Genomic DNA, 21185 nt, shown 5'->3' on the forward strand with positions numbered 1-21185 from the left:
GCTTTGAAACGCCATGAGGAGCAGGGGACCTGCAGGGGACTGCTTGAGATGTTGCTACACTTCAAAGGCAGAAGCGCCCTTATCAACTAATCGATGCAAATTGCATTGACTATTCGATTAGCCAAATAATTGAAATTTTACATCCCTATTATGTATCCTGAATGTAGGGGTGAATTCTTTGCAATATGCTGAAAAAACATCTTAGCCCCTATTCTAACATTTAATATTTTCCACCCTCAATGGCTACATAATTCAGCATGCACCACTATAACCTACGAATAAGATTATGCAATAGATATTTTATATTGCCTTGTAAACCAATTTTTTCTGTGAAGTTTCTCTCTCTCAAGATTCATCTTCATGCAATATAACGAGAAGTTGAACATTTAAAGAAAAATCCCAATGGTCTAACAGTACAGGAGCATCATAGTTTGAACAGCCTTACTTTCATATTGTGATGTTTTTCTCAGTGGGTAAATTGGGGAAAATTCAATTTTCAGAACTGGTTACATTTATAATGAACCTTTCATCTAAAGAATCCATCTACATACAATATCACTACTAAAACACAGTCATTTTGCCAACGATCCTTATCCGGGGTACATTTACCTCTGGGGGTATGCAAGAGGTCTTCCCTGGGGTAAATCAACTCATCTAGATATCTGTACTGTTTTACAATAGGCTACATAAACAGCACTAATCAAGTCAGTGCAAACTAAAATTTCATACAGACAATGACTTGTTTATATTGTTCCATATGCTATAAACTGAAATGTAAGTACAATATTTATTTTCCAATCAACTTTATAATTATCTGATAAAAATGAGAAAACAAACAATTTTTCAATAATAGTATGCTGTGACACTTTTTGTATTTTTATGTCTGATTATGTAAGCAAGTAGTTTTTAAACGAGGTGACACTTGGGGATACACAAGGCAAATAAGAATCCTGAAAGGGGAACAGAAGACTGGAAAGTTTGAGAACCACTGACCTATGCTACATGATGAATAGTACAGGGAAGAAAAAGTTTTGAACAGAGACCCTGGAATAAACTTCCATTCACATGATCAATACTATGGGATCTTGACAGTGAACTGCATGGGACTCAAGTTAGTTACTTTGAAAGACTGAAGGGCAGAACTGACTATTGAGAGGTCTTATCTTAAGTGCAAACTTGAGAATTAGCTTTTGAAAACCATCCACTCATTTTCACTAGGTTTTGGTATAGGACATTAGAAATTTTCAAGTAATCTCCCATCTCCAATTCCAACATGCATCAACTTTGCATTAGAACTACAGCTGCTTCCTAGCTTCTCGCTTCCTGGATGGGCAAAGAGCTGGAAAATTTTGCATCATTTTAAACTCCTCCCAGTTGCTTCAGGCAAATGCTTTAGCTGATGGCTAAAAGTATTTAGATGAAAGGATGTTTACTTGTGATGCAAGAGATGGAGGGTAAGTAATGTGTGGGAGAGAAGACAGCAAGGAGGTTCTCAGGATTCTAGCAGTGAAACAGTAAGTCGTCCTCCCCCCCCCCCCCGGCACCCTCCAGGAAAGGGATGGGTGAGAGCCACCCACTTAAAAACAAATACTGCTGCCCTGATTGTGTCTTATATTCAAGTCTAATTAAAACAAGTTTGAATAGGTGTGTATAAAAAGTAGCTAGATCACACAGATACTTTAAATAGAACCTGAAAATGGTTTGTGTCCTTTCTTGCTTATGATTTAAAAAATGCCTGAAAGGGTATGTCTCCCATAACCTTCCTATACAGGCAGTCCCCGGGTTATGTTCAAGATAGGGACTGTAGGTTTGTTCTTAAGTTGAATTTGTACATAAGTCGGAACTGGCATCCAGATTCAGCCGCTGCTGAAACTGACCAGCGGCTGACTACAGGAAGCCCAAGGCAGAGTTTCTCTGCCCCGGGCTTCCTGGAATCAGCCGCTGATCAGTTTCAACAGCGGCTGAATCTGGACGCCTGGGACAGAGCAGCGGGGACCAACCCGGCAGCACCCCAGCTGCTCTACCACAGGTGTCCCCAAGTCAGCTGCTGCTGAAACTGATCAGCGGCTGATTCCAGGAAGCCCGGGGCAGAGCAACTCTACCTTGGGCTTCCTGTAGTCAGCCGCTGGTCAATTTCAGCAGCGGCTGACTTGGGGACGTCTGGGGCAGAGCATCTGGGGTGCTCTGCCCCAGGCGTCCTGATTCAGCCGCTGCTGAAACTGACCAGCAGCGGCTGAATCAGAACGCCTGGGGCAAAGCAGCTGGGGTGCTGCCAGGTTGGTCCAGTCGCGCCAAGGAGCGGCGCTGCAGGACCAACCCGGCAGCGCCCCAGCTGCTCTACCACAGGCGTTGGCGAGAAAAGCCTGGTCTGCTGGGGGGGGGGGGGGGGAGGGAGGGGCGCACTAGCTGCGCCCCCCCCCCAGCAGACTAGGGAGACGTGGGCAGCGGGAACGCCGAGACGCGCCGCGGTCCCGCTGTCCGCATCCTCCGCGGCTTTGCTCCACGTCTCCCTGGTCTGCTGGGGGATTCCCCCAGCAGACCAGGGAGACGCGGAGCGGCTTTTCTCACCGCAGAGGACGCAGGCGGCGGGACCACAGCGCATCTGGGCAGTCCTGCCGCCCGCATCCTCCGGGGCGAGAAAAGCCCCGTTCGTAAGTACGGATCCGACATAAGTCGGATCCACGTAACCCGGGGACTGCCTGTATACTATCATCTTTACCTGGAAAGGGTATGATGTTCTTGGTTTTGTACATTAAAAAACCCCAGCTCTTTATCTACCTTTGAAGACTTTATGGTGACTGGAAAACTAGTGTAATGACTAATGCTATGAGTCAGTCATGGATTCCGTGATCTTGCAAGGCTTCTCTGACTGCCTGAAAATTATAATTAAGTCTGGGTGAAAGGGCTGAGGATCTCAGGAAAGGGACTATTGGTCAGTTTAAAACTCTTGTGTCTACTGAAACAAATTTAACTCCAATGCCTAAGACAGTGGTTCCCAGCTGCTGGGCCACAGCAGCTCTGGGGGCCAGGCCTGAGGTACACTGCTCTCACCGCAGCCAGGAGCAGGGACTCCTCTTGGCCATGGAAAAGTGCTTCCTTGCATGGCTGAGTCGCTTCCCACAGCCCTCCTGCTGCGAAGGGAAGCGCTCTTTGGGGTCAGGAGACACTGTGCCGCACGCACACCTGGGTGTCTTTGCATGGGTGCCAAGATGTCACATCGGGACCCACTGGTGCCCGATTGACATGAGAGCTACAAGGAATGGGTCCCTGGAGCAGAGCTGAGGTTCCCATGTAGGTGTGCGCTGTGGAGACGGAGGGGGGGAGGGAAGGGGGAGCACAGTGCGCATGAGAGAAAAACAGAGAGAACTGCCTGTGCACAGTGCTCCCTGACAGCTAGTGGGGATAGGAAGGGAGGAAAAAAAGGCGGAGCATGTGCTTGCATAAAATATCCCTTGGGTACCAGGGAGAAGACCTGTGCATGCATACAGATCATTCTGAAGGTAGACCTGGAAGTCGGGAGGCAGTGCACGCACGTGACTGAGCTGGGTCTGAAGAAGGGCTGGTGGGGGGCTCTAAAGGGCAGGGGACTGGCACTGAAATGTTCAGGATGAAGGATGGGCACTGGGGGGCTCTGAGGGTGGGAGGTTGGGTGCAGGGGACTCTGGGGTCAGTGGCACTGGAGGCTCAGCTTCTGGTGGACTGGTAAATTCTATTTGAACATTCATCTTTTGCATAATGAATATGCAAATATAATATTACCAGTCTACTAAAAAGTTTGTGAATGGGTTTGGCGGTCCCCGGTTTCAAAAAGATTGGGAACCACTGGCTTAAGACACACTTGGGAGCATTGAATCTTTAACAAATATTCCTTTCTTCCATCATTTAAAGAATGAAAATAGCTCAAGATCTCCATAATTTTCCCAGCTGAGTTAGGTTGGGAAGAAGTAAACCTTAGCCACAAGAAAACATTTTCGTATCCCAAAAAGCTTTTTGCGTCTTCTTTGTATACCACCAAAAACAACAAAAGGACACACGCCCAATTTGTAGAAGATTGTTAACAGATGTTTATAAAAAGACTGTTACAATTACAGCCCATTCCCCCCCTTATGTGTCTTCAAAATAGGCTAAAACAAAAAAAAACAAAAAACAGTCCCCTCAAGAGGGTCGAGAGCTAATAATTGTCAAGGTAACTAGGCAGTTTCAGGTAAATTGAGTAAAAGAAGAGTGGCTTATTTCCACAATGCTGTTATACAAGAACTGACTCTTGCATGAATCAAGTCTGACTCTTGCATTAATCATGACAGGAGCAGACATGTTCCAATGTCTCTCCATAATCTGCCTTCCATTATGAGATTTATTAACAGCCCACATACATTCAATCATAACTCTGCCTGCAATTTCAAGGGAGGTTTTTTTCTGCAATCCTCTTCCATATCATTCATGGAGTCTTTAAAGACCCATTCCTCTTCTAGATACAAGTCAACCAATTTTATAAATTTGATGGGACTCTTTCAGAGCCATAATTATGCTAGTCTCTTAGGGTGCGTTTACACTGAACCGTTATTTCGAGATAACTAGCATTATTTAAAAATAACATGAGAGTCTACACAGCCATTCCATTATTTTGAAATAATTTCAAAATAACGGACGGCTTATTCTGAAATCTGTAAATCTCATTCTACGAAGAATAATCTACACTAGGGAAGCCTGCCTTGGACTAATTTTGAGGCTATTTCGAAATAAGCGATTTCGGAATAACTATTCCGGAATGTCTTTTAATGACTCTTTATTACCAATTATTTTAATATTGTGTCATATAGGACCCTGTCATTTTTCAGACCCTGTGATTGTGGTTTGTGTAATATTATTCCATCCAACTTCAAAAGAATGACTGCTTAGTATAGATCTCTTCCCAAATACTCACTTTGGTGATGGTCTTTAAAATAGCAAGTCGATCCACAGGTGGTGGCAAACCCACATAGAGTGTTTTATCAAGTCTGCCAGGGCGCAGGATAGCTCGGTCAATTATGTCTAAGGGGAGGAAGAAAAAATATATTCCTGAAATTAGATGGAATAATAGAAGAGTGTATGGAATAAAATAAAATGTCTTTAAGATACTGTTTCAATGATACCTCATATCAATCAGGTTAAAAACAGAGAGAGAGAGAATCAACTGGGATAAATATTGGAGAAATTACAGTGAAAGAGGAGATTTTTTGTGTGTATGGTGGACCTGTGCAGTCAGGGTATTGGGATGCAGTCCGGGTATTGGGATGCAGTCCATAACAAAATATCACGAATTGCTGGATATTTACTACCAGATCTGCTGGGAATCCTCCTGGGGCTTCCACAGAAAAGGAAATGAAGACTCAATCTTTCATCTGTTGGTAGCTGTTCAGTTATTGGTAGCCCATCATTAGAAAAATAAAAGAAAAATAGCTCAACTATAAAGGAATGCTTTAAAAAAGTGCCAGTGATTATGGAAAAATTAACACACCAATTACCCATCCAGCAAGACAGACAGAAAACAGAAATACTTATATATCTGGTTAACTTTTATTCAATACTCAAATAAAGCATATTCGTCTGCAAAAAAGAGGCAGCACAGCCGTCCAAGTGTTTTGAATATTAGTATTTGATCTGCATGTCTGGTCCATTAAATGTTTACACAGAGATTTAATTCAATTTAATAAAATCTTTAGAAAAGACATATTACAGGGCTATGTCTACACTGCCCTCTCTTACACAAGAAAATATGCAAATGAAGTGAAGTGGTGAATATAGCTGTGCCTCATTTGTATACTTAATGAACTGTCATTTTGCACAAGAGGCTTTGGTGCAGAAAGGAGCCGTCTATATAGCTCCTTTTTGTGCAAAAACCCCCTCTCACGCAAGAGCCATTCTTCCTGAAAAAAAGCAGCAGAATGGCTTAAACATCAGACGTATGACAGGAAAGAAAAAACTTAAACAACAAATGATGCTGCATGACCTTTTCTTGTTTAAGTTTTTTCAGTTACAGACTAACACAGCTACCCCTCTTGAGACTTTTAAACAGGAAAGAAAAAGAAACAGATAGTAGGGATACAGAGATGGGAGCATTACATAAGAGGTAATTCAATCAGGGTGGATGCGAATAAGATGGTGAGAATACCTAAAGTGGAAAATTACTTATGGTAATAAGTGAACAATTCCCAAGCTCTATTCCGGGATGCTGCCAGCTGTGGGCGCTCCGCTAATTAGCTGGGTGGCCATCCAAGCGCTTAGGTGACAAGGAACAATGGTCCCGGGCCTCAGACCATCACTAACCCCTGCAAGCACCAGCAGCAGCCCAGGGCTACCCGGCTCCAAGTACCCACAGCAGGCCTGTAGCCAGACAGACACCCCCTCCCCCCCCATCACATCCATCTTATTTGGCTCTCTGAGGTTCCTGAAGCATACAGGACAGAGAAGGAGCAATAAAATCAGCAGAGTCTATGATGGCTCATCTGATCCTGAGAAGCTGAAAAAAACCACATATGTGGAGAGAGAGCGATTAGGTCAGTAAGCTGGCCTCGAGGCTGCGAGAACTGCCCCGGCTGGCACCCATGTTGATTCGAACACACACAGAGTCCCTGGGAGAGGAATTTCCCACTGAGAAAAGAATCCCCAGTACTTCCAATTTAATCATCTCAATTCTCTCTTACAAGTGTAAATTAAGTTCACAACTCCCTTGTAAGAACTGGTCTCACAAAAGACAGACCAGCCCCATTTGGCATGACAGATAAGAAAGAGAAATACGTGACCCCATGGGTATATAAGATAGGTCCAGCACACACTCACTTTGAGTGTCATTCTACCCTCTACCTGCTGGTCGGGTTAGGTGTTTGACCTCCCGAGGTTCTATGGGGACGCCCACCTCGTATTTTCGTCTTTCTTAGGAATTGAGGGACCAGCCCTGGCCTGATATGCTGGAGTCGAGAGGCACAGAAGGGGGTAAAAATTGTACCTGGATGTGGTCCTCTGTCTTAAGTGTACACACAGAGTAAGCTGTTACTTGGTACCATTATTTCTATTTTTCTATCTTTATCTTCCTTGTAACCATTTTTAAGATCTATATTTTGCTAGTAGTTAAGAAATAGAACAATAGCCATTGCAACCATATGATTTATAAGCTTCTTCAAATAAACCTGTAACTGTTTAAGTTTTAACCTGACTCCTTCAGTTGCTGTAACAGAACCAGGCACAATTTAAAAGAACTTCAGCCGGTCTTAAGGGACAGATATAGGGAGTCCTGACCGTCGGCTGACAAGGCCCCCCTCCCCAATTTAGTCAAGGTGTATAGAATAAATCACAGACATGTCACGGGCCATGAATTTTTGTTTACTGCCGGTGTGACCTGTAGATGAGTTTTACCAAAAATATTTGTGACTAAACTGTACCCTTAGTTATGGGGAAAGTTATGCCACGAACATTAAGAACAGATGATAAGAAGTCAGTCCAACAGCTAAAAATTGCTTTTAGTGCAACAGTATCAAAGACTATAACTATGCACTTTTATCTGAACATCTCAAAGTGCTTTACAAATATTAAATTAAGCCTCACAATTCCCTTGTATAAGTATGATTCCCATTTTACGAACAGGAAGCTAAGAAAGGAGCGATTAAGTGACATGTCCAAGGATATACGTTAGTGACAAAGTCCAGTAAAACACACAGTTCTAATACCCAGCCACTTGCTTTAACTACTCATCTAGGCTTCCTCTTATCCTTTTTTTTTAGTCATTGGCACTTAAATGATCCTGAAAACCTGAACAATTCCATTTCTGTTATGGAGAAAGAAAATTTACTCAATGTTCAAACACATGCCCTAAGGTGGTGCTTAGCACATGTTTCATCATTTTAAATAAACACCCTTTTCCACGCCACCCAAATTACAAAATGCACTTACAGAACAGAGAACATGATGGCATAACAAAGGCACCTAAGAAGTCAGCACAAGAATCAACAAGGTTTGTGGATACATTGAATATATGCAACAGACAGATTACGATTTATTGCAGAAACACAGTCTCCAGCAGTACCTTTCTTTGCCTTCTCCAAGATTTTGGAAAAATTCAGACCTTACAGCAATGATTCTTGATGTTATTCTAAACAAAGGCCTGGAATCACTACAAAGTTAAGCTGACATCATGTAATCAAATGGAAGAGGGCACAGGAGATGCAGAGTTTTACAGAATCCTCTGTGTCAAGTATACGTACAACAGTTTAACAAAAGGTGGCATGTAAGGTCTCTACCAAAAGCCCATGGCCCACTAGTCATCATAATCATTTCATAATGTACATATGCATAAAATTTAAGGAGTTATGTATTTATAATACAAATTATGTTCTAAAAGCCTTGGGCTTAGGGTAGATAACCAAGAGATATATTAAGTAGGTTCCATTCAAGCAGTGTGTAGCAGACAATTATCTCCCTCTCTGATCCTTGTGTACTGAGTGTTTTGTCTGGAAAATGATGGAAAAATTTTGCGAGCTAAGCTTCAAGAGACATGAAAGTATCTTGGTAACTAAGTTGAGGCCTTAGCAGTGTTATTTTATTTTACATGTTACCATTTGTTCCTAAATTTTGACTTGCTACTTTTCAAATCTTAAGTATCTAGTGCAGGGGTCTCCAAACTTTTCAGCCCGAGGGCCGCATTAACTATCAAACAGCAGTTCGGGGGCCGACTACACACTTGAGGTCCAAATAAAAAACAATCAAAACATGGATGTTGTTTTTAATTATGTATTTAATATTATTTTATTCAGTTATTATTTAATAACACATTCATACACTACACATGAACACCTGTATTAGTGTGAATGGTGAAATTGTTTCCTGGATGCCAAAATAGCAGACATTTCTGGCTTTAGATTTGTTGTCCCTAACATCAACAGTGACCTGAGATTATCATCGGACAAGTTTGTTCTCAAATTGTTCTTCACGTATTTCATTCTTGAAAATGTTTGTTCACACAGGTATGTTGTTCCAAAGATTGAAAGGTACCTTGATGCAAAAGTTTTGACATTAGGAAAGTCTTCCTTGGGCAAAAACTGGTAAAAACCCACCAGTCCTATTTTGAACTTGTCCCTAAGGAGGTCATTTGCTTGCAACTCAATGACTTCCAGCTGCAGTTCATCTGGGCAACTGGCCACATCTGCTTCAAATGGGTTTTGAAACAATCTCACTTCTTCTGCCTTTGAATCCAAAAAGGTCTCCACGGGCCGGATGAGAGGGCCTCGCGGGCCGCATCCGGCCCCCGGGCCGTAGTTTGGAGACCCCTGATCTAGTGGAACAAAGGCTAGACACGCTCAGAGGATGTCTCTAGACTACAGGGTTTTTTTTTTTTTTTTTTTTTTTTTAAAAAGTGGCCTTTTTTCTAAAAAACTTCCTCTGCATCTAGACTGCTGCTGCATTCTTTCAAAAGTAAATTGAAAGAACGTGGCAGTTTTTCCAACCATGGAAAACCTAATTTTATGAGGAAGAACGCCTTTTTTTGAAAGTGCTCTTTCAAAAATAGGCACTATGTAACGCAAACTGTGCTTTTTAGAAAAAGAGCATCCAGATTGCCTGCATGCTCTCTTTCGAAAAAGCATCTTGCTTTCTCAAAAGTACTGGTTGTAGTCTAGATGCTCTTTTTCTATCTTTTTGTATCTTTCAAAAAGGCCTCTTTCGAAAGAGGCTTGCAGTCTAGACGTAGCCAGAGATTGGAGTGCCCAATTGCTAACATGCAGAGGAATAGCAAGGCTGAGAGGACAGTGTTCGCGTTGCTTGTGGAGTCAGAGGACTGAACCACAACATGTATAAGATCTCCTCATGCTAAGGGTGGCTGGTAGCCAAGTGTCTTACAACCATGGGTACCTCCAAAAACCACAACTAATACACTTCTGGGAATCACAGTCCTGTGTAGGAGAAGACATTTTATGTCCTTACACACTTGGGTCACAATGGCTCCATTGTGGATTTTCCAATTCCAATAGGATTGCCCACTGACTGACAGCAGTCTGGTGTTGTAAATTTCAAGAGCATAATTGCCGCTTCACTTGTAGCACTCTTCATTTTAGTGTCCTTGCACTGGAAGGTTGAGGTGAGCTTGGCACACAGCCCCAGGAATATGGTCTTTTGTATCCAAAAGTTCTGCAGCCATTGCTTGCTTTTCCAAACCTGCATGATGGTGTGATCCCAACAGTCAGCACTCATTTCTTGGGCCCAGAAATAGCACTCTGCCACATGGAACGATTTTGGGAATGTCAGCAGCTATCTGGCATTTTTGTGCAGTGTCCCTCAACATCCAGTTATTGTTCTGTATCCTCCTCATTACAATCCCGATTTTGCAGCAATTCACCCTCAAGTTTCACAAATATTAGAGAACTGTGTGTCCTGTATTAGCACCAGGCAAGAAAATTGTGCTGAGCTCTGTAGGCTTATGTCAGAGATGGTGGACATTGACAAGTGAACTATGGGAGAGTTTTAAAAAAATTAGGGGCTGTGAAAAGGATGATAGGATGTATGAAGTGGCATGGTGGGAACTTGACCCTAATCTTCCACAAGTTCCTGGACCGTGTGCTATATGCAACAAAGCACTGAAAAAATGTTCCAAAAGGGACTGTGCTAGATGGTAGTGTGCAGCACATTGAGAATCCTACCCAGCATGTGCCACACTTAACATCAATACAAGAACTCCTGGTATGTGCAGTGCTGAAGCAAGCAGTCAAGTGTGCATTTCAAGATTCTCGAACAACTGCAAATTTTGTAATTATAGTTGTCTATTTTCTCTGAGCAATTCCAACACATTCTCTGAATTCCAGGAGAGCCAGAATAATCTATGAAACATTTTGAGCTGCATCAGTTTAAGGATCACATTCTAAATAACTATAATAGCTCATTTTCTTTGGTTCATGTCTCACATAAATTCCAGATCTTTTCACCAAATACATTTTGAATAATGGGTCCTTATGCCATGTAATACATTTCTCTGTGAAGCCTGATGAGCTAGAGTCTCATTTTTTCCAAAAACTCATTATTAAACATTTGCTTTGGGCACAAAAACTCATTTCAAGGTACTGTACATACAATAATAGATTTGTAAATTCTGCCAAAATATCAGTCTATTAATCCTCTTTTCCCCCCAGCTGTAACATCTAAATCTAACATCTTCATAAATGTGTTTCTTTCTGCACCCAAATTATAAGTTGGTCATTATCTTTAAGTGATTATACATAAACTGAAGTGTTGGAGCATAAGCTTTCGTGGGCAAAGACTCACTTCGTCATATGCATGACATGCATCTGACGAAGTGGATCTTTGCCCATGAAAGCTTATGCTCCAACACTTCAGTTAGTCTATAAGAGCCACAGGACTCCTTGCCGCTTTTGCAGATTCAGACTAACATGGCTACCCCTCTGATACTTGACTACATAAACTGAGTATTTCACACTGTGCAATTATATCCTGCAACATTCTTTATTCAGTGCTCTCAGTATGCATCGTAAGGGAATTAAAATCCTGATCAAGCACTCAAGATCTCGCATTGTCATCAATGGGCACAATGAAACAATAACTTCTATGTGAATTAAATAGTCTCCTGGATATTTGGCACTAAGGGAAAAAGTTACTGTATGCCACCAAGATGTAAGTTCCCTTTTGTTATTGCAAACAGTGTACTTGAGTCACAGAGTGTACTTTTCTAATAGCCTTTGTTTGGAGTACATTAGGTATTTTCAGGAAGTACTTGTTTCCAGGAGCAGATTCCAACTACAGACCCTGCCTTGGAGCCCATAGATGTGCTCCTAGCAAGTAACAGCTAATAAATCACTGCAGTTAGACAAAGCCTATGGGGAACATGAATATGACCTGGAATAAGCCATTAAAGCAGTAGAAGTATTTGTATTCTTGAACATAAACTTGTGTTTTTCAGAACAGCAGTACTTACACTGCCAAAACACCTCCACCTCACAATTCACATTTGGACGCATTCTGTTCATAGTGAGTGAGAAAGCCCATTTGGATCCAGATTGCACATTTCCAACAACAGATTCCAATATTACTTAAAGGTATGCGATACTGAACTGAACCTGTATCAAGTAAGAAGTTCTCTGCTTGTCAGGGTTAACATTCTAGGCGAATGAGCAGATGCCTGTTCTTTTAAATCTGGTACATTTGACAATGTACCAGACACCAAATAAGAAAATTTTAAGGGTACTTTGACAGTTACAAGAAATTAGATTAAAAAATATAAGGTGTGATGAGGTGATGAAATGCCCACATTGTCTCATAAGAAGCCTTTGCTCACAAGTTTTGAACAGCATGATAAAACAGTGCCAAGCAGGGACTACAAATGCAACTGGAGCAGTGACATGTAGCTTTAAGAAATACAAAAGGGGCAGCAGTAGCTCAGACCCCCCCCTGGAATTACCCCTCCTTCAAGCACTGTCAGGCCCAAAATCATACATGGGAGAGCCTCACTTTGGGCATACACCAGGGCCCATGGTGCTCCACCCTTCAGAAAAGGAGCTACTGGAAACTCAGCTGGGAGGACCAGAGACAAACAGTTGCAGAAGGGATCCTTGGGCACTGATAAGACCAGACTACTTGCTTCAGGTTTTATTCTGGACATTATTTTCCCTGTGTTGACAAGTTTACACTCTATTTCCCATCCTCCCAGTCTCTTTACTTCAGCCTCACTTCAATATGCCTTACATGGTTGCCTTCTCCTCACTACCTTATCCCCTCACTTCAATGTCTGCTCTCCCTTCCTTTGTCTCTATTTGAATCCTTTTTAACAAAACCTCACCCAAATTAAAAACCTCCCATAAACACCAAAAACTTGCAGACTGACACAGCATTTGTAGACCTTCACATTGTTCATGTTAAGTTCTCTTTCTGTATCCACTCTTTGCCTTGTCAATAAAATTATTCAGGAAAATTAATGTTTCTTACTCTGTTTGTACAATGCCTAGATTGAAGAATGGGCCCTGGCCTCAGTTTGGTCCATGGGCAATTCTGTTATACAAATAATTGAATGAGTGAATTTTAAGAAGTGTCATGTTAAAAGAAAAGGATAGTTTTATGTCTTAAACAGAGACGCTGTCACTCTCATATATGAACATCACCCAGTTGGAGAAATCTATGGCAGCAAGTCTCAGAGCTCAGGTCTACAGACTTGGGCTTGCACTGTTGTGCTAAAAATAGTCATGCTGATGTTTGGGCTTGGGCTGGAGCCTAGAGTGCTAGGCTTTAGAATCAGAAGCTTCAGCCCAAACATCTATACAGCTATAGATGGGAGTACAAAGGGAGTACAAGTCTGTAGTCCAGAGTTCGTAGACGTGCTATCAAATCTTGATAGGTTTCTGCTTGCCATGGAGACATTAGGGATGCTAAGTATCAGTTAATTAACTAATTTAGTAGTCGATGAAATTTCCATCAACTACTTGATTAGTCGGGGGGGGGGGGGGGGAGTGCACTTCCACTGCAGCTCTGCACTTTAAATGTAGTAAGGGGTTAGCTCCTGGGGGAACAGTCCCAGCTCACGCCTCCCCCAGACCGCTGCAGCTTTGCCCCCCTCAACTCACACCATGGAGATAGTGCTGGGGGGAACCGGCTTTTAAGCTGGCTCCCCCCAGAATGAGGCAGCAGGTGGGGAGGGGGGGGAGGGAGGAGAGAAGGAGAGACTAGTTGACTATTCAACTAGTAGCTTACATCTCGAGCGGACATCCCCCAAGATTGCAGAAGTCAACAAGGAATGAGGACAGACTGGTCAGAAACAGAAAACTTGACCAGGATGAGAGGAAAGCAACTGTGCTAGTCTTATTTAGAATACGTGTTTTGGGGGGTTGGTGGCAAGGACATGAAGTAGAGAGAGAACATAGATGAGACAGTGTATGGAAAATTTGGTATAAAATATATAACAGCCATATACCACTCAGATGAGTGGTAAACAATGTATGCAGAAATAAGCATGCTCTACATGACTATTTATAATCTTATTTTCTAAATTCCAAGGACCTAATTAAAAGCCCACTGAAGTCAATGACAGTCTTTCCATTGACTTCCATAAACTCTGGATCATGAAATAACTGAGACAGCTTTATATCTGAAAAAGTTAACTTCGTTTTATAGCCTGTCATTTGTGACCACTTGGAATAGACTGACGGCTGCATGAAACTAGGTCTATGCTAACGTCTTATTCTAAACAACCAGGCTACGTCTACATTGGCCCCTTTTCCGAAAGGGGCATGCTAATTTTACAGGTCGTAATAGGGAAATCCGCGGGGGATTTAAATATCCCCTGCGGCATTTAAATAAAAATTCCTTTGAAGTAGGAATAAGAGATCCTCCGGAAAAGGGCTTTTTTCCGGAGGATCGGGGCCAGTGTAGACGCTCTTTTCCGGCTTTTCTAAAAGCCGGAAAAAAGCGGCGGACTTTTTATTTAAATGCCGCGGGGGATTTAAATATCCCCCGCGGCATTTAAATAAAAAGTCCGCCGCTTTTTTCCGGCTTTTAGAAAAGCCGGAAAAGAGCGTCTACACTGGCCCCGATCCTCCGGAAAAAAGCCCTTTTCCGGAGGATCTCTTATTCCTACTTCAAAGGAATTTTTATTTAAATGCCGCAGGGGATATTTAAATCCCCCGCGGATTTCCCTATTACGACCTGTAAAATTAGCATGCCCCTTTCGGAAAAGGGGCCAGTGTAGACGTACCCCCACAGTGCTTTTATGTACACAAAAAGATTAGCTGAAAATCACCTGAACTCTTCTGAATATTAAGCAATGCAAACAAAAAATATGAGCAAGACAATAAATCTGCTTTCAATGTCACAATCAGTTAAGCCTTAAATTAGATTATATAAATTAGGGTTTTAAAACAATCTTAATGTAGAAATTATTTTTTACTTCTCTATGAAACAATGTTTGAGTTTAAACATTTCCTGCAGCGTTTGTACCCCAAACACCGACATTGTGTTAGTGAATGAGAACCAGAAAACGACTCTTCATTGTTCAATCAGACAAAAACATAAGTAGTAAACATAAATGGCAAAGCGTTAGAGGGTTCTTTCAATTGTAATGAGCTAAGGTGGTGTTAGTAACTAGGGGTATGTCTACACTACCACCCTAGTTCGAACTAGGGTGGTAATGTAGTCAACCGGAGTTGCAAATGAAGCCCAGGATTTGAATTTCCCGGGCTTCATTTGCAAGTTGCCGGGCGCCACCATTTTTAAATGTCCGCTAGTTCGGACTCCGTGCCCCGCGGCTACACGCGGCACAAACTAGGTAGTTCGGACTAGGCTTCCTATTCCAAACTACCTGTACTCCTCGTTCCACTCCACGAGGAGTACAGGTAGTTCGGAACAGGAAGCCTAGTCCGAACTACCTAGTTCGTGCCGCGTGTAGCCGTGGGGCACGGAGTCCGAACTAGCGGACATTTAAAAATGGTGGCGCCCGGCAACATGCAAATGAAGCCCGGGAAATTCAAATCCCGGGCTTCATTTGCAACTCCGGTTGACTACATTACCACCCTAGTTCGAACTAGGGTGGTAGTGTAGACATACCCAAAAGTACTAATAATTGTTTTTAAAATATATTAATTTTAAACCTGAATCTCTTTGTGGAAAAAAGCAAACTTTTGTATTTTTTTGTATCTCACCTGGCCTATTGGTAGCAGCCATAATGAAAACCTGCCGACGATGTTCTAGACCATCCATCTCTGTTAGCAACTGGTTTACCACACGGACACTGGCACCAGCCTGAAAACAATAATGTGGTTCCAGCAAAATTGAGAAAGCAAGCACGAATGTGAATTATTTAAATATAGAAAAATGTTCATCTATCCCAGTAGCCTGTCTTCCAACAGTGGCCAATGCCAGATGCCCCAGAGGAAGTGAACAGAAACAGGTAATCATCAAGTGATCATTCTCTTGTCATCCATTTCCAGCCCCTTGATGTCCAAAGTCCTTTTAATCTCTCACAAAGGCTAGGGATACCATTCCTACCCATTTTGGCTAATAAGTATTGATGGACCTAACCTCCATGAATGTATCTAGTTCTTTCTTGAACCCTGTTCAAGTCCTGGTCTTCACAACCTTCTCTGGCAAAGAGTTTTTTATAAAATTTATACATTAATGGAGATTGCCTATCTCCTAGAACTGGAAGGGACCTTGAAAGGTCATCAAGTCCAGTCCCCTGCCTTCACAGCAGGACCAAGTACCATCCCTGACAAATTTTTGCCCCAAATCCCTAAACAGCCTCCTCAAGGATTGAACTCTCAACCCTGGGTTCAGCAGACCAATGCTCAAACCACTGAGCTATCCCTCCCCCAGAGGTTGACTGTGCACAGTGTGAAGAAAAATTTCCCTTTGTTTGTTTTAAATCTGCCACCAATTAATTTTATTTGGTGACCCCTAGTTCTGATGGGAACAAGTAAATGACTTTTCTTCATTTACTTCCTCTATACCTGTTCATGATTTTACAGTCTTCTATCATATCCCCCTTTAGTCTCCTCTTTTCTAAGCTGAAAAGTCCAAGTCCTTTTAATCTCTCTTCATAAGGCAACTGTTCCAAATCCCCGATCATTTCTGTTGCTTTTTTCTGAACCTTTCCCACTGTCAATATATATATTTTTTGCGATGAGGTGACCACATCTGTAGGCAGCATTTAAGATGTGGGTATTTATACAGAGGATTTATACAAAGGCAATAAGATATCCTCGGTCTTATTCTCTCTCCCTTTTTAAATGATTCCTAACAGTGTTTGCTTTTTTTGACTGCTGCTGCACACTGAGTGGATGTTTTCAGAGAACTATCCACAATAACTCTGATCTCTCGAGTGGTTATTGCTAAATTAGTCCCCATCATTTTGTATCTATATTTGGGATTATTTTTTCCAATGTGCATTACTTTGCATTTATCAGCATTAAAATTAGTTTGCCATTTTATTGCCCAAATCAAATGGCAGAAATACACACGTTATTGTAACAAGCAAACAAACGTTTAAAATCATAGGAATCCCAACTATGAACCACGAGAATTGTTGCTCTGATCCTGGAACAAAGGCAAAAGAGAACTAATTTCCTTTTGCTTGATCACTACAGGACAGGGAGTCCTCAAAATAATGTTGAGGAACTATACAGAACTAGGATCTGATTCACTACTATATTAGTCCAATTTTATGCTGATATGATTTAACTGAAGCTACACCAATGTACAAACTAAAATAACAAAATAGTGAAACTGGCCCACAGTGTTTACATTTATTCGGGCCTCAAAACTTTGTCCTGCGGAGTTCACATCAGGGGTCTGGTGGGAACTCATCAGCTTGGCTATGCTTTGCAACAATATAAATTTTTTCACTTTCTGGTGGAGAGATAAGAGCAGCCTTCCTAACCACAGCAAGGAGTTGCACTCCCAATCCACAATTGACAATGTGCAGTGACTCCATGACTACACAGATGGCAACTGTAGAAAACTTCAAAAGGGGCTGAACATCCACATAGGATCACCTGTGCTCATCCAAATAAAAGGCATGCTCTACACTTAAAATTAGCCTAATTTCAGACACTGGTATAGTTACTATAGCCCAAATCCCTAACATATATAGAAGGAAAGCTGCAATTTGCAGTGGTGGAACTCACTCTGGTTTCATGAAGGAGTCAGCTCCACCTGTGCAAATTGCAGCTTTCCATATATACCAGGGTTTCCTAACCTATGTGCCAGGACCCATATATTGGTCGCCGTTACATTTCAAAAGGGTCGCCAGTTGGCTCTTAAGGAGACATTCACACATTTTTTGAATTGCCCTGGGTCACCATGTCTTCCTGAATTGTCAAAATTGGTCCCCCTCTGGAAAAGGTTGGGAACCGCTGGGGATTTGTGCTACTACAGCTACACCAGTTATTTAAACAAGACCCAATTCCACATGTAGACGATGCTCAAGATTTTCTTCCACAAGTCAATCAAGGCAGATGGGGGTCTCATTAGAAAAGGATCTAGGAAGGCCATATACCCCACTCTGCTCCTTACATAAAACATTTCCTTGATTGGTTCCATCAGCTAGACTCAGCCTATGTGACACTAAGGAGCTTTTGTTTCCATTATTATTGCCATCAGGGTTCAGGATTTGCTCCTAAGTTAGCTACTACACTAAAATGCACCCTATTTTCCATTATGGCTTTCCAGCGACAAGAGATATTGAGACACCTGAACTAACATTTCAATTGGAAAAATTTTCCATCATCTGGGAGCCATTTGCATATAGCTATGAGTACAAATATCAGCAGGTAGGTATCATACCCAATTACACATTTAGTGATTGCATTTGTATCTTTGGCTTAAATTTGTAGTAACCCTGTAAGAGAATTACTGTTACCCAGAGACAGAAAATTTACATCGCTTCTCTACTGAGTGGTCTGTGAGGAGGGACCAGTGAGCAGTATTTCAAAGTTTACACAACATACTCCCCACTCTTAAACCCACAAAAGAGAAAAGTTACTTGTACAGATATTTTCAAACTTACCTCCCGGTCCGATCTCCGAGGGCACAAAGCATCAACTTCATCAAAAAATATAACGCAAGGGGCTGAATTTCTGGCCCGCTGGAATACCTGACGGACAGCACGCTCACTTTCACCAACATACTGAAATAAGCAAAACATAGCACTTAATGAAACTATGAGAGGCATCTACATTTTGCCTTTTTGCCTTAAACTCCAATTTAGCCCATAATTTAAGAGACAGAAGGAGTCACACTTTTGCAAGTTCACTGAATTTAAGTCTGCCTCATCACTTGTTTTTAACTGGGGACAGATTTACATCTGAACTGATTATGTTTGTGTTGTCTCACAGTTATACATACTCATCTTACCAAAAGTGTTACATGCAACACAGTTTCAGTGCCAAACAGGCAAGAAGCCCCCACTTTTTTTTTTAAATGGATAACTGAGGCATTTTGACTAAGAATTAATAGTTACATTCTTCACTAGAACCTTTGTGGCTCTTTAGCTGGCCACATCATTTTAGTTATTAAAGTCATCCACAGATTGCATCATCTGAAGTTCATATTGCAATTACAAGAATATAGAAAGAAGTAGATGTGAGAGGTTGACACAAAAATAGTAATTACTTGCAAAAATAATTGTTCAAGTTCTGAATAGCAATTTTTCCAAACATGTTAATTTACCATTGTTACTCTTTGAATTCATTTATCTTTAAACCTCTCAGAGTGCAAGAGTTAGAACAGTTCCTCTTTGTACTTAAGGAGACAGGGATTCCTACTATAGTGGATATCTCTTTCCCTGCCTAACAGCATCACTTTCAGCAGACTTGAGGAAGCACAATAGAATCAATCAAATCCACTGTTTCTGATGTCTACTTCACCCCTACTGATAAGCAGTTAAGTACTACACTTCTCCACCAACTGATTTGAAAAACTAAGACTTGAAGTCATTATAGAATCATAGAATCATAGAATAATAGGACTGGAAGGGACCTCGAGAGGTCATCGAGTCCAGCCCCCCGCCCTCAAGGCAGGATCAAGCTCCGTCTACACCATCCCTGACAGATGTCTATCTAACCTGTTCTTAAATATCTCCAGAGAGGGAGATTCCACCACCTCCCTTGGCAATTTATTCCAATATTTGACCACCCTGACAGTTAGGAATTTTTTCCTAATGTCCAATCTAAACCTCCCCTGCTGCACTTTAAGCCCATTACTCCTTGTCCTGTCCTCAGAAACCAAGAGGAACAAATTTTCGCCTTCCTCCTTGTGACACCCTTTTAGATATTTGAAAACCGCTATCATGTCCCCCCTTAATCTTCTTTTTTCCAAACTAAACAAGCCCAGTTCATGAAGCCTGGCTTCATAGGTCATGTTCTCTAGACCTTTAATCATTCTTGTCGCTCTTCTCTGTACCCTTTCCAATTTCTCCACATCTTTCTTGAAATGTGGCGCCCAGAACTGGACACAGTACTCCAGCTGAGGCCTAACTAGTGCAGAGTAGAGCGGCAGAATGACTTCACGAGTTTTGCTTACAACACACCTGTTGATACAACCTAGAATCATATTTGCTTTTTTTGCAACAGCATCACACTGTTGACTCATATTCAACTTGTGGTCCACTATGACCCTTAGATCCCTTTCCGCCATGCTCCTTCCTAGACAGTCGCTTCCCATCTTGTATGTATGGAACTGATTGTTCCTTCCTAAGTGGAGCACTTTGCATTTCTCCTTATTAAACCTCATCCTGTTTACCTCTGACCATTTCTCTAACTTGCTAAGGTCATTTTGAATTATGTCCCTATCCTCCAAAGAAGTCGCAACCCCACCCAGTTTGGTATCATCTGCAAACTTAATAAGAGTACTCTCTATCCCAATATCTACATCATTGATGAAGATATTGAACAGTACGGGTCCCAAAACAGACCCTTGAGGAACTCCACTTGTTATCCCTTTCCAGCAGGATTTAGAACCGTTAACAACAACTCTCTGACTACGGTTATCCAGCCAATTATGCACCCACCTTATCGTGGCCCTATCTAAGTTATATTTGCCTAGTTTATCAATAAGAATATCATGCGAGACCGTATCAAATGCCTTACTAAAGTCTAGGTATATGACATCCACCGCTTCTCCCTTATCCACAAGGCTCGTTATCTTATCAAAGAAAGCTATCAGATTAGTTTGGCATGACTTGTTCTTCACAAACCCATGCTGGCTATTCCCTATCACTTTATTACTTTCCAAGTGTTTGCATATGATTTCCTTAATTACCTGCTCCATTATCTTCCCTGGGACAGACGTTAAACTGACCGGTCTATAATTTCCTGGGTTGTTCTTATTCCCCTTTTTATAGATGGGCACAATATTTGCCCTTTTCCAGTCTTCTGGAATCTCCCCTGTCTGCCATGATTTTTCAAAGATCATAGCTAAAGGCTCAGATACCTCCTCTATCAGCTCCTTGAGTATCCTGGGATGCATTTCATCAGGACCTGGTGACTTGCTGACATCTAACTTTCCTAAGTGATTTTTAACTTGTTCTTTGTGTATCCTATCTTCTAAACTTACCCTCTCTCTGCTTGTATTCACTACGTTAGGCACACCTCCAGACTTCTCGGTGAAGACCGAAACAAAGAAGTCATTGAGCATCTCCGCCATTTCCAAGTTCCCTGTTACTGCTTCTC

At 41.8% G+C, this 21185-nt stretch overlaps 1 protein-coding gene across 2 annotated transcripts in view; it reads right to left on the reverse strand.

Moving 5' to 3' along the window:
* NVL (nuclear VCP like) overlaps positions 1–21185 on the reverse strand; it is an 85753-nt gene that overhangs the window by 26779 nt on the left and 37789 nt on the right. For both annotated transcript variants that reach the window (XM_006133417.4, XM_075925268.1), the window contains exons 17-19: positions 18524–18643; positions 15660–15759; positions 4925–5031 (exon numbers count right to left, since the gene is read on the reverse strand). In XM_006133417.4, coding sequence (XP_006133479.2) covers positions 4925–5031; positions 15660–15759; positions 18524–18643 — 327 coding nt within the window. The remainder of the gene's footprint in view (positions 1–4924; positions 5032–15659; positions 15760–18523; positions 18644–21185) is intronic.

The sequence above is a fragment of the Pelodiscus sinensis genome, chromosome 3 (genome assembly GCF_049634645.1).
Source record: "Pelodiscus sinensis isolate JC-2024 chromosome 3, ASM4963464v1, whole genome shotgun sequence".
NCBI lineage: Eukaryota > Metazoa > Chordata > Testudines > Trionychidae > Pelodiscus > Pelodiscus sinensis.